The 14,881-nt window shown below is 42.1% G+C and overlaps 1 protein-coding gene across 3 annotated transcripts in view; it reads left to right on the top strand.

Moving 5' to 3' along the window:
• Positions 1 to 14,881, top strand: part of ANAPC4 (anaphase promoting complex subunit 4) — a 1,458,106-nt gene that overhangs the window by 361,433 nt on the left and 1,081,792 nt on the right. For all 3 annotated transcript variants that reach the window (XM_069631855.1, XM_069631854.1, XM_069631856.1), the window contains one exon: positions 13,991 to 14,055. In XM_069631855.1, coding sequence (XP_069487956.1) covers positions 13,991 to 14,055 — 65 coding nt within the window. The remainder of the gene's footprint in view (positions 1 to 13,990; positions 14,056 to 14,881) is intronic.

Raw genomic sequence — 14,881 nt, forward strand, 5'->3', positions numbered from 1 at the left:
TATTTTGGGGGCGGAAAGGCTCAAATCCCGGCTTGTGACAGTGCAAGATCAGCTATATACAGGCATAATAGCAGGGGTGCTAAGGCACATCCCTGCTTCAAGCCCAGATAGGTATAGATCTTGTGAGATAGCATTCCCTTGGCAGAGAGTCTACCAGATCCCCAGGGCAACCCCAATTCCGCAATTTCGACCAGAGATGTTCTCTAATAACATAGAAAAAAAGACCTTGGCCGTGTGGCCAGCAGTGCGGGCTGCACTCCCTTATTCCACTATAAAGTGGTGTAATTCAAAAAATAGTAATGATAGAAATATTCTTAACTTGTATCCTTTTTCAAAAAAATGTTTTAATTGATCAAGCTCCAATAATATGGTACGCCAATTTTCCAATCAAATTGTCGTGGCAGAATTAATAACAAATGCGGCCTATGCATTTCGGGTCAAAACCCTTCCTCAGGGCCTGTGATTACATCATTTTATACAATATTTGGTCTCGACTATCATTGCACATTCGGCATATACCACAAAATCAAACAAAAATGTCATCAGTTAACAAACATCAGTAAGATATTTACATATCAACATATTTATTGCATCCGTTGTCATCATCATATAGTTCAACAAGAACCCAGTAGCAATAATACGTTACCCAATTTCCATTTAGGTGGTGTGAATTTCATGCATCATTTTCCGGTTGAAAAAACGTCAAAAAATAAAAGAATAATCAAAAAACAAATATAAAGGAATAATCAGTGTGATGATCATGATAATGTCCAACTTATCCGTAACTTCATCTTACTTCTAGTAAGCATACTGAGCCGGTATCACTAACCTTCAATGAGCATGAATGCTCAAAAAAACGTTCACTTTCACCCGCGGTGTTGTCCGTGGGAGGAATACCTGTGCTGCGGCGGTCTCTGCAACGAGATCGACCGTGTATGTGTAAATAAGTTTAAGCTACATATTAGATCAAGTTCAATCCTAGTTTTGATACTTAAATGGAGACTTACATATTTGGTAGATTCGCTGTATTCAGCTGGACCCGAACGGTCTGACAATATGGCTCACACATCCGCCTGCGGTCTTGCCCGCGGGAGAAAAACACATACGGTCGCAGTCTCTGTAAAGAGATCGGACACGTGTCAATACTCGTAAATAACTCGATAGGTAAAGCCCACCGCTATCATATTCCATATCTACTTACATAAAGCTGAAGAAAGATCACAGTTCAATGCCGTAGCTGAACGCATTCGCATGTGTGCACGGCTGTGTCTGTGGGGAAGTGTTGTAGCAGCAACCAGTTGCCGCGGCAACCGTTGCTTAGTATATAGCGGGCATATTGGAATAGGTTGATAGCCTAGCTCTATTCAAGCTCCTTAAACTGCCATATTGGAATGGTGCAAACGTAAATGAAAAACCATATATTTATAACGGAACCCATTCCTATTTGTGGAGAAGCACTCTATAATACTATTGTTTCTGCACATGATTCTCACTTACTGCTCATTATGCTGAATTCGAAAATAAACCTACACACAAAATGTAAAAAAAGTAAACAAATTAAAAATAGAATTAAAAATTAAAGAATTAAATCAGAATAAAGGATAAAAATATTCAATCAGAAACTATTACTAAAAACTGAAATAAATTATGAATGTGATGCGCACCAAGTCACAAATGTATGTGATACATGAATACATATTGCAGAAAATATCTTGTGTGTATTCAAAATTCACAATGTCAAGTCACACAACCATAAGACACAATTGAACTGATTCATAAAAAACAACTGAGATCTAGCTCCTCGTTCATTCCTTCTGGAGCAATAGACCCCATTCTTTCTATCCATTATGCCTCTTTCTGGGCTCTCAATTTCTTCATGTTGCTGTTTTGGCCCTTGGTTGGTATCACTTCCAAAACTGCAAATTTGAGCTGGGCAACAGGATGCCCACTATCATGAAAATGTCTCGCTACTGAAGATGCTCTGTTGTTGAGTCTAATGCATGATTTATTCTCATTGATGCGAATCCGTACTTTGCATGCGGTCTCTCCCACATAATACTTGATGGCATATATAACGTTCTCTGACAAACATGTCGCGTGATGCTTTAACTTGATCTGCTCTCCTGTTCGAGGATGGGTTATGAATGGTCCTTTCATTATGTTGTTGCAGTTTCCACAACTCATGCATGGGTGTGTACCAGGATATTTGTCAGGTATTCTCCGTTTGTCTCTTTGCTTACCTTGTGTGTCAACTAGCAAATTCCTTAAGTTATTGCTTTTTTTGATGAGCAAAAACAGGAGGGTTAACAAATAGTTCTTTAGTCTTATTGCCATTCTGTAACACACTCCATCTTTTCAGAATGCTATCCTTGATTTGTCGACTCTGTGTAGAGAACTTTGTGACGAATACCAGACCTGGACTCTCCTGCTTTTGTTTGGTGATCAATAGTTGTGCACGCTCAAGCATATCTGTTTTTTCTCTTGCTCTTTGAAGATCTTCATCCGGATATCCTCTTTCCTTAAGCTTCTCATGTAGCTTGTTTAGTTCTATGTCACTCTACTGGATCACTCACAATTCTTTTGATGCGCAACATTTGTCCTAAAGGCAGATTCCGTAAGATACTTGGTGGATACTTGGTGGATGGAAACTCATCCTGTGAAGCAAATTATTTCTATCCGTAGGTTTAGTGTATTTGGCCGTGGAGATGTTCTCTAATAATGCCATCAAAGGCCTGTTCAAGGTCCATAAAGGCCATGAACAGGGTGGAACCATCATCAAGAGCTTTTTCCTTAAGGAGCTTTATAATAAAGAGGTTTAGGGCCGTTCCAACCCCTTTAACGAATCCCGACTGTCTGGGGTTCAAGATCCTACTCATCTGTGCCCAATTTTTCAGATCGCGAATAGGACAGTTGCGAACAACTATCTGATAAAGCCCAGCAGAGCAATAGGGCAGTCATTTTTTGGATCCGCCCTATTGCCCTTTTTAAAGATGTGCACAATGTATGCCTCCTTCCATGATGGTGGGATCATCTTGTTCAGCATAATTTGCTTGAACATGATCACCAACATTTTGCCCCAGTAATCTCGGTTCTTTTTCAGCTCCTGATTTGAGAGACCTATCGGGGCCGGCTGCACAAGAGGCACTCAAGTTGCCAATCATTGTAGTGGCGTCATTCTCGTCAAACAAAAAGTTCCATCTTGCCCCAGCATTACTTTTTGTTTCCTCTCTTACCCCAACCGGAACCTCAAATAAACCTGCATAGTGCTCTATCCAATCCCTTTTCGCTACCATTACAGTAGTACTAGCTTGTCTAAAAACTCCACCATTATTTATGAGCTCCCAAGTATTTTTTAGAGTTTTTGGTGCACACTGCTCGGAGGATATGCTCAGCATCATTCTGTGCGCGCAGCACCTGCGAGCACCTATGCCATTTTCTATATACTTGTTGCGCTTTCTTGATTCTTTCCAATTTGTTGTCCTTGGTATCACCTCTAATCCCTTTCACTGTTTTTCTCATTATTTTTCTATTTTCCACAAGTTCAGGATTATAGGCATGCTTTTGTACCCATGTTGATTTTACACCAGGGGCATTTTTCAAGGAAAATTCTTTTAACAAGCCGGTATAAGCAATGTTAGAGGGATCTTCACATAACTGCGGCTTATAGGCCAAGTTCATTTTCCTTATATCCTCCCCTTTTAGTCATAGGCGGATCCCACAGAGGCCCAAAATCGCTTCTCCCATTTTCTCTCTAGGTTTGTGATCATACCATTTCCTCAGATAAACAGACAACCGGTCATGATCACTAAACTTTTGAAGCCTGATGGAGAAACTGGCAATCCTCTCCCTTAAATTCTCAGATATATAAAGCAATAATCAATGCAAGAGGCTCTATCCCCACTGCGCCAAGTTGGACAACTTGGGATATCCCCTTGCGTTTAGCCATTAACCATAAACGGGTCTCTCGCTTCCATATTAGACATCCATGCCACTTCTCTTTCATTCCATTTATTCTTTTCTAGCACTCGCCCCTCAGTGTCCAGGAGCCTAATTTTTAGGTCTCCACAGATCACAATCTTCACTCCTTCCAATTCACACATGGCATCATCAATCACGCTAGTAATGGATCTCATGAAGTTCGTATCCTTCCTCATATTCACCCGCCAGTAAATGTTAATCACAATCAGGGAAACATCTAAAGGGTCATTGTCCTGTTTTAGGTATTATATCTGGGCATACGGGTTAGGACACTTAGTTTCAGCCATCCATGACCATTTTTCAATAACATCAGGAGGCCAGCATAAGGTCGCCCCATCACACCCTACGGAGCAGAGTTTAAAAAAGCTAGATATCCATCACATTGAGGGGGCTTCCTTAGCCACGTCTGCTGGAATAACAGTATATCAAATATTTCAAGGTCAGGGATATCTTCACAATAAAGAGTTCGAAAGCCTCTAGTATTCCAACATCCAATCTTCAGGAAGGGCGAACCCTCTTACACTGGAATCTAGCATCCTCCTCGATGTCCCAGGGCTCCAGCCAGCCAGCCAGCCAGCCAGGACCAAGATGGTTCCTCAGTTATCACAGGTTTGGCTGGATTTTTCAGGGCTTCCATAGACTCTCTTTGATTTGCCACAGTGAATTTCAAAGAGTGAAGCTCTTTCTTACACATTTCCTTCCTCTTTCCTGGAGTTTGACCCTACCCATTTTCCTCCATCTGCTTTCTTTTCCAATTTTACAGGGGGACTATCTTTCCGTCCATCCCCTGCGACCATGGCTTCTCTCCACTTTATCTTTAGTTAGTCATGATAACCCAAGACTTCATAACCCAAACGGAGGAATTTCTCTTTTTAATGCCAGAATTGAATCCTTAACTTGAGAGAATAAATGTATGACCCAGTCGGTCTTTATTTTCTCTACAAATTCCACAATCTTGACATCACTTGATGCAAATTTGCAATCTGGGATAATACAAATAAATAGTCGCAAAACGTTCCCTCTATTCACATAAAAGTGACCTTTAACAACCAACCATCAGAAGAGAGGAACAGAAAATGAAAAAGGAAAACAGAACGCAACATCAGTAAAAAATAATGATTGCTAATGGTGACAAGTGCTTTAAAAAAGAAATGCTTGAATTAACAGATTGAAGAAGAAGAGGAGAGGACATATTCATCTATTAAACAATCCAGTTTCACTTATCAAACACGCAACTATAACATGTTTACAGGAAATACAGTGAACTACTTATTTCTAGGAGGGAAAAAGCTAAAAAAGAGATAGCAATTATAAAGAAAAAAGGTGAGAACACAACAGTGAACCTGAAAGCAATTAAAACCAAAAAACAACAATATAAAAATTGGCTGAGCGGGTTTAGGAAACAAAGAGAACAAGAGCAAGCAGAAGTCATGTTATAAGCACTACAACTCCATACAACAAGAGATTTGTGGATAATACTCAATAATCAGACTCTAAACCAACAAAGCCGATTAAACAATGGTGTAACGTAAGCCGATTGGAGTTCACATTACTCAAAAGTATTTGGCAGCGAGGACCCTGATACATATGAGCGGGACAAAATTTGCAAAACACACTGGTCTCTTGAAATTGAACCCAAAGACATCTAAAAGGCAACACAAGGTTTAAAGAACTCTGCAGCGGCCGACCCCGACGGTCTCTCTAATCTAGAATTAAAAAGGGATACCAAAGGTTGGGCAATATTTATTTCATCAATTTTTAAACAAATAGAGGAATGTCAGACGATTCCAAACTCCTGGAAAACCAGTCCAATAGTTCCAATATTCAAAACAGGACGAGATGACTCATCAAATTACCGTCCAATAACACTACTTGACGTGACTGATTAGTTATATGCATCTTTTTTAGAGAAGAAACTATCAGAATGGGCAAGCAAACCGAAACATTCTTGATCCTAGACGAGCAGGATTTACGAAAGGTACCGGCACCAAACTCAATCTTTTCATATTATCTATATTAAATGTAATGAGAACAAAGGACAAATTACATCTTGCCTTTATATACCTGAAGCAAGCCTTCGACAGAGTAAACCGCGAAAAACTTTGGCAGAAATTTAAAAAAGTGGACTTGCCCGGAACAAATATAAGAACCAATACGGGCGCTACATAAAGACACCTCAACACATGTATGCATAAACAACAAAGGTGGCATATTAGCAATAAGAACAAAAAGAGGTGTCAAGCAGGGTTGCCCCCTAGCCACAACCCTCTTTAAGTTATATATAGCTAATCTCCCCGAAGCATTAAAATAAACAAATCATTATCCTCCGTAAAATAAACAATGCTGAGGTAACAACATTGTGTTATGCAGACGATCTAGTGGTGATGAATCAAACTGAAATAGGTCTGCAGCGTCTGCTACGAAAACTACAAATCGATATGCGCGAAAACAAGTGAGTCATAAACATGAAAAAAAACAAAAATATTCACAATCGGAGGTAACAGAAGACCGACAGTTAAAGATGGCAACTGGATACTCGGAGGGGAAAAACTTGAGTCGGTGAACGAACTCGGGTACCTAGGAATACTATTTAATAAATCCATAGCAGAAATAAACTGGAAACAAGACCTAATGTCTAAAGTCAAGTTGCTATGCTCACAGGCAAAAATTATAAATGGTCGCTATGGAAAATTTTCAATAATACTGCTGAGGACGTTCTACATACAGGAAGTTCAACCAATTCTGATGTACGGAGGAGAAGCAGGCCTTAATCTGCCATTGAGAATTTGGGACACTCTAGAAAGTAAGTTTTGGAAGCCTGTGTTAAACCTACCAAACTGTCTACCCATTTCAGCCATAAGAACAGACCTGGGTTTGCAATCGTTATACTTAGTTATGTGTTGGAAATCAGTAGCCCTACTAAGAAAAATAATAGAAGAAAAACCGGTAATAGGATATAGAATCCTAGGAACAGTAGGGAAAGGTAAGAGTGGGACCCTATTAAACCTATGGAAATGAAAATGGTGCCACTATCTCGACCAGATCGACTCAAATACAACAGAGTTAATTGAGAATCCTGAAAAAGTAAAACTTAAATGAATAAGATATGACTGGATAAAAACAATAGAAAAGAAATCTGAATTCCGATCTCTGATCAATGTGTAAAACATGCAAAGAAAAAGAGGGACATTACCGGATTATCTCATAAAATGTCCGAGCAAATTTCACAGAGGAAAACTCTTATCCATAAAAATGGACACATACCCAACAAAGAGTTTCCTATATAACAGAGGACGGCAAGGATCGAATGGAGGAACATGCAGATTGTACAACGACAAAAACGCTCAAGAAACAGTCAAGCATATACTGCTAGAGTGTACAGCAATAAAGATAGAGATCAAGTCCTTAGTAAATATCTTCGACAGTATACGACGAGGACAAAAGAAGATTGTTGGACTGAATTTCTAACTGGGAAGTAAGAACATAAGACTAACCTGTGCAAGAATAAACCTTCTAGAAAAAGTGATGACCAGATTAAAAAAGAAACTTAAAAGTGTAATTCATAAGTCTCCGCCTTTCTTGGACCTTTATGAACAGACAAACCTTATTCAAGGACAATGAAATATGGAAATGGGTAAAAAATGTTATTGTATTAAACTAACTCACAATTAAAAAAAAAAAAGGGATGGCAAAGCAACATTTTCAATTTCATCAAATACTTGATATAATAAAGTTCCTTTTCAACACAACACTGGATTTCCTGGTATAATCCCCTGCTAGGAATTCCTTAACTGAATAGATAGCCTCGTTTACTCTCCTGACGGGAATATCTTCCTGTTGGTATTTGCAGATTCCCTGGTATACTCTCCTGCCAGGTATCTCTTCCCCAAAAGGTTCACTACCTTATGTACCTCTTGTATCAGCTTTGTCTGCAATGTTCACTTTTCTTTTTAAAGCATCACACACTTGTACCTCTTCAGTGGTTAAGCTTTGTTAGCTTCAGTAAAACGTGTTCCAACTTTCCCCATACTGGCGTCTCATACATGGGGTTTTGTTCAAGTTTTATTTATCAGCTACTTTCCTAATATAGATTGGCTCTTGGCAATGCTTGTTTAAGATTCCCCAAATTGATACTTCACAAAAGTGGCATTACTCATTGATTCTTTACTCCTCATTTGTCCGAGTACTTAAAGCGTTCTGGGGAATTGGAGTCCAAAGTATTTTTATAGTGGTTTAAGTTCTTTTGTTGAACACTTTTATCTACATAACAATCATCATAAACAACAGATGGCAAATGAGGTATAGAGGGGTTATGCACATGTGAAGAATGAATACATTTCTGCTTAAGAAGTTTAACAGAAGTAGGTTTTTAATACCTTACAATTAAAGGATTCTGAAGAAAACTACCAATTCAAAACTCTGGGATTAGAGGTTCTTTTTCACAGATGAGGGAAGAATACTGCATCTCTCCTGTCGGAGCCATCACCTCCCCCGACCATTCCGCCTCCTCCGCACATGATCCTCATTCCTGACACCACCCCCAGGATCAGGGTCAGGATTAGGTAGTGGCTGCCTCTCCCTGGCCATGTGGGAGGAGATCGCCACTGTGGAATTAGAGATGACTCTGCAGGAGTCATCACAACATTTCCAAAGGCTTCTGAGGTGATGATCCTCAAACTGGGCTTGATGTTGGTTGTTCCCTCTGGTCAAGGGACTGAAGCAACATTAAAGGCTTTCAGGAGTTCAGACAAAGAAGCAGGGCTAGGCTGGGACTGTTGCTGAAAACAATGTTGGTTACCTACAACAGTAACCCACGGGTCTTCAGGATGACTCGCAGGTCTTCTGCAGGATGCTTCTCTTTGAAGGGGTCTTGGCTACAATGATCCTAAGAATGGCTGCAGGATTCCTTCTTTTATCCTAAATTTGTGCTGGATAGCCCCCCAAGCCCACACATTTTAGGGATCTACACCATTCAAATTAGCTGGGGCTGTCCAATTATGGACTGCTTCTGGCCAGAACATCATACCAGCATCAGACATTGTATAAGACCTGGAACCAGACAGTCCCAGCCCCCACATTCGTCTACAAACACATACCACCGCTTCGCCAAGGCAAAGGTTTACCATATATGAGAGGGCAGGAGAGTCAGAAGACAAGATGGCCAATGGGCAAGCGGAAATCTCATGGCACTGCCCTTTTTGAGTATATGGTGCTCTAAAAGGCATTATGCAGTAAAATGCAAAAAGTGGCTGCCAGAAAGTAAAAAATAAAACACGGTAGAAATATATCTTGTGCCACCAGTCTGTCCTGGGCTCACCATGCAAGTAACCATAAAGTTACTAAAGCAAAAGGTGACAGGACACAAAGTACCCCACTGCACCTCATTGTAAGGTAATGTGTGCAGTGTAAAACAAAGAAGAAATGTCATAATGGGGCGGGGGGACAGCGTCCCCCTCCACTGATAGCCATAAGGACTCATCAGTGACCCCAAATGGATGCGCAAAAGTCAGAACAGGAACAGATGAACCGTAAATGTTCTGAGTGAAGCGGGGCAGCCCACAGGATGTTTCTGGGGTGCTTCCAAAGGCTTCTTGGAGTGGGCTCTTTGTGCAGGGCCCCCATGCAGGTTGGTTCCACCAAGGGCCGAAACACTGACCAGGGTCTTTGGATCGATCCAGAGAGACAGGACTGCACAGAAACTTAGCTATAGGCAATGCTATCATCCTCTGGTGTTTAGCGGGCTGAAACTCTTCATAGGGGTGTTTTGTCCTAACTACGATTGGATTGAGGCCCAACACTCATCATTTAACATAGACGGTATTGTCATTAAAGTCGCTAGGGAGACCAAAACCTTAGGTTTCTACCTGGATTCTACACTGAGCTTGTGCAAACAAGTTAAAGCGACGGCCTCTGCAACAGCGTACACCTGTAAGCTTATACATGCTTGCAAGCTGTACCTATCGACAAAGAGCTGTATCACACTATGAAGAGCCTTAATTTTGTCTAAACTCGATTACGCCCCCTGTGCAGGAGCCAACAAACAAATCACAAACTAACTTCAAATATTGCAAAATAATGCTCTTAGGTCAGCATTAAGTATCCCGAGGACAGAACATATTTCAGAGACTAGAAGAAAGTACAAATGGCTCTCTATAAATGGCAGGATTAAATTCAAAATAGTCTCCATCACACATAAATGCATTAACAATGCTGCCCCACAGTATTTAAGAGAAGGAAATCATCAAAAAAACATCACCACGTTCCACTAGATCTGCCAATTCCTTTTGTATCACTGTTCCTAGATTCAACCTGAAAAGAGCTGGCGGCAACAGCTTCCCTGCTCAGGCTGCCCGAGCTTGGAATGCCCTCCCTCTTCATCTGCGATCAGATCTTCCAAAGCTTCAGGATACACTCAAAAAAGTGGTTAGTTATGAATGACATCTAACTTCTGTGTGCTCCTTTACCACACGTACGCCATATTTGCTGTTTCCTGTCAATGCACTTGTTCCATCCGGCAGTATGTGTTCCTTCAGCTGCCACAACCTTGTAAATATATCTGTAGCTGTATTTTAGATTTGTAGATTTGTCACTGTACTGTTTCCTCACCTACTCTGTATTTATGAAACCATTTTCATCAAAAATTTCCCTGTAAAGCGCCCACATATCTTAGGGTGTGGTGTGCTCTATAAATCAATAAAACAAACCAGAAAGGACCACATTGATACCCTCGCTCTGGCCCTTGCCGATTTTTGCAACCACTCCTTTACCTTAGGATCCTTCCCCTCCCCTCTGAAGCACTCCCTTGTGCATCCTCTTCTCAAGAAACCCACAGCTAATCCTTCTTGCATGGCTAACTATCGCCCAATTCCCATTTCTCCCTTTCTGTGCAAACTTCTGGAAAAGCTGGCCATCTCTCAGCTTAACCTTCATTCCGATTCTGTTGGCTGTCTCCATAACCACCAGTCTGGCTTCAGAGCTGCCAGAAGCACGGAACCTGCTCTCCTGAACATCTGTGAAAATTTGCTCTCCAACCTTGACTCTAACATTCCCTCTGTCCTCATCCTACTCGATCTCTCTTCTGCCTTCGACACGGTCAACCATACCATCCTGCTCAACAGTCTCCGTGATCACCTGTGTATCACCGATCAGGCTCTGGCCTGGCTGACCTCTTTCCTCTCTGATCGACCCTCCCAGGTCCAACTGGGTCCTTCCTATCATCTATCTCCCTCTCTACCTGTGGGGTTCGCAAGGGGTCTAACCTCTCGCCCTGGCTTTTCAACCAATACCTGGCAAATCTCGCCCACTGCATTGCCATTTTCTGCTCAAATTTCCAGTGCTACACTGACAACACTTAATTCATTTTCGGCTGCCCTCGGCCACCTCCTCTCCCTCTCTCATCTCTGATTGCCTAATTAAGATTGGTGTGCCGTCAACTATCTTTGTCTGAATACAAGCAAGACAGAGATCCTCCTCACCGGCACACCTTCACCATCCTTTCCCTTCACTCTCTGGCTGGCCTCCCTTGGCCCTCCTCCTACCCCCACCTGCGAGGCTAAGAACCTAAGAAGGCTAAGAACCTCTGGGTCATTTTTAACTCCACACGTTCCTTCTCCACCCACATCTCTGTCTCCAAAAAAGTCAAACTTCCTATTGCAACTCCTCAGAGGTACTCTGTCTTTCCTCTCCTTCCCCCAGAAGTTCACTGTCTCCTAAGCTCTGGTTCTCTCTAGGTTGGACTACTGTAACAGCCTCTTTCTAAATCTACCTGCCTCTACTCTCCGCCTTCACAACTAATCCAGAACAGGACTGCAAGACTTGTCATTGTCCTTAAACCCTGGGATTGTACCTCTCCAGCTCTGAAATGTCTTCATTGGCTCCCAATAGATGCAAGGATTAAATTCAAAATCCTCTGCATTGTCCACAAGGCTTTCTGGGGCCTGGGTTCAAAATGCCTTCAGCTATCCCTGCGCAAATACCTCCCCTGTCGAACTCTTTGCTCCTCTACCTCCAACTCCCTCAGGGTCAGTCGTTTTCAAAGGAAAAGAGCTGGGGGTAGATCTGTCTTCGGCTAGGGCCTCCCTCTGGAACAGCCTCCTTGCCACTCTAAAACTTGAGGAGAACCATCTCCGGTTCTGGAAGCTCCGGAAGCACCTCAAGACCTTCCTCTTTGCTTCTGCCTTCGCCCCCCTCTCCTCCTGCTGATCTGTTCTCTCGGCACTGTGCACCCAGCCACCTGCTGTCCTCCGGGCCCAGGTACCTGCTCACCCTCCTGCACTGCCACTGGGCCATCCCTTGCACTGGGTTTTTATCTGTACCCATAGTAGCCCCCTCCCCCTTTTTCTTCCTGCACTTATCAGACCTACCCTGTCTGCTGCCTTAAACCCAGCACTTGCCACTTGCTGGCTGCACTACCACTGTTTGTTGCCTTTATTATTGATTTATTATGATTTGATTTATCTGTTTATCCTTGGCTCCGCACTTTCCACTTGTCCCCCTTCCATACACTTTCCCCCCCTCCGCCTCCCCCATGCACTTGCGCATTCTCAATGTCACTGGGCCTAGTAAGATTGTTGTTTTGTTCTCCCCTGTTCCCCTCCCTTCACTTGTCTCGCTCTGAAACACTTGTGTACGAGCGCGATAGAAATAAAATTTCAATTCAATTCAATTCTAGGAAGCCCAATGTATTCCCAGTGTCGGGGAGGTCTGCCAAGTTTGCTTTGAGCTCCTTGATCGGGAAGGTTTTGAAAGAACGGCAGTCATTGGGGGAGTGTTTAGTCTGAACCTTTTGGCCCGTGGGTGATTGACATTGGGATGGCTTCGTCATCATGAGGGATAATGTAAAGATTAGGTCTAGGGCATTGCCTTTGTTGTGCGTGGGGACTTAACAGTCTCAGCCCCAACATCCGGCCGAATGCTTAAACCGCTGCTTTCCCTGGAATACCTGAGATTTATAGAGGTAAAGATTTACCTAGTATGGTATTGCCTTCCCTGAGATGGCAGGAAGAAAGACTAAGGACAGGTTGGCCAAAGGACCGGCCAAACAATGTGTGGCCTGGACATTTTGAGTATCTGGTACTCCAAAACGGCATTATGTGGTAAACTGCAAACGTGCACACAAGAAAGGTTTGGTAGAATCAAATTTGTTTCCGCAAGACCGTCTTGTGCACATCATAAAAGAAACAGAAATGTTAACAGACAATGGAAAAGGGGTACAAAGTATCCCCTGCCAACCTTCATCTGTGTATCCTGATTGAGGAGATTTGAGGAGATTCCATGGAGACCCTTGGGTCTTTCCAAAGGTCCTTATGTACTTGGTAAAGCTTTTTGAACACTTTACGACAAAGGTGAGTCACCCTTTCTGAAAGAGACTTTGCTTGAAAAGATATTTACTATCTTATGTCAGTTATCTTTTGCACAGCTTTTTATATAGAGAATATATTCTTTCAAAGAGTTTGCCTTAATTGCTCAGCCATACTTGCGCTTGGAGAGTCAGGATAACTGAGGAATTGCCCCATAAGTTATGTAAGCTCATATATCAGGAACTTGTAGCTAGGACCCAAGAAAAACATCTCCTTAACAGATATTCCCAAGTGATAAGTAATATGTTTTTGTGTCAGTCCAATTTTGTACGTCCGGTCAAGAAGTACATTCTGAGGACAAGGCAGGATCCAGGGACAAACCCTTCTATTGGGAATCTACTCTGACTTATTCATACACGTCTTGCTCTTTTTTTCTCTTTGCAAGTGCTGCTAGCTGCTGGTGGAGAGTGTTTGGCTGGAGAGTTTGGGGTGGCCATGATAATTTTTAATGATGTACTGATAAAGCTTGTTATTGGTGATAATTGCTTTTGATAATTTTGGATTTAATGATGAACTTTATCATTGTTTATTGGATGTATATTCGGTACTCCATTCAGAGTATGTTCTTGACATTCTAGTAACATTCGCAAATAATGTTTGCAAAAATAAAACCGCTTTTTAATTACTGCATGTGTGTGTTTCTTTGTGGTTAGGAAAAGAATACTGAAACATCTGTACAGGATGAGTTCATGCAGTTGCTGTTGTGGGGTAAAGCAAGGTAATTCTTTATAATTGAGAATACTTTTAGTTGTGTTTCTGATATCTGTATGAAAACACCAATTATACAGTGACTGAAGCAAAACAGACAATGTATTTAAACCTCGTATTCACAGAATTATATTCATACCAGTCCTAGGTTTGTGTGCAAAAACTGTGTGCGTTTACACAACTACAGTGCATAAATTAACTAACTTGTTAATAAACCTGGGAAACAAGAAGAGCTAGATGTGGCACTATGATGTACAGTATGTGTTCTCCTGTAGCTGCTAGAGTCTCCTCTATGGCCTGTTGCACTACTCCTTTGCTCCACTCAACAAAATCCTAAACTTTGCCACTCGCTCTCTTTATAACCTTCCCCAGGCAGCCTTCACTGCTCCCAACTGCCCACATGCTGGTATGTATAACCGGACCCACTAAAAAATCGTTCTACTTGTTTTTAAATATGTACTTGGTCAACACCACCCAACCGGGCGACTTTTTCCTCTTGCCATTCTCTTCTCTTTCCCAGTGCCTCTATTCTGGCCCCCTCCTCAATTTCTCTGTACCTCATCCACTCCTGCCTGGAATATGTGCTATGCTGCCTGATCCTAGTCTCCATCGCCCTGCTTCGCATGCCTCACCCTATGTCTCTTTTCCACCCGGCACCCTCACCCCATCCAACCTGGCTCTCATCCTGGGGATTTTCTTTGACAGTGATCTGAAACTGCCACAGTTCATTACCTCTACATCTTTGGCCGGCATGATCCAGTCTCCTGGACCTCTGTAAAATCTACCCCTATCCCATCCTTGACTGTGTTATGGCACTCCTCTCTACCCTTATCCTT

Source organism: Ambystoma mexicanum, chromosome 6q (genome assembly GCF_040938575.1).
Source record: "Ambystoma mexicanum isolate Mex_15411 chromosome 6q, UKY_AmexF1_1, whole genome shotgun sequence".
Classification (NCBI taxonomy): Eukaryota; Metazoa; Chordata; class Amphibia; order Caudata; family Ambystomatidae; genus Ambystoma; species Ambystoma mexicanum.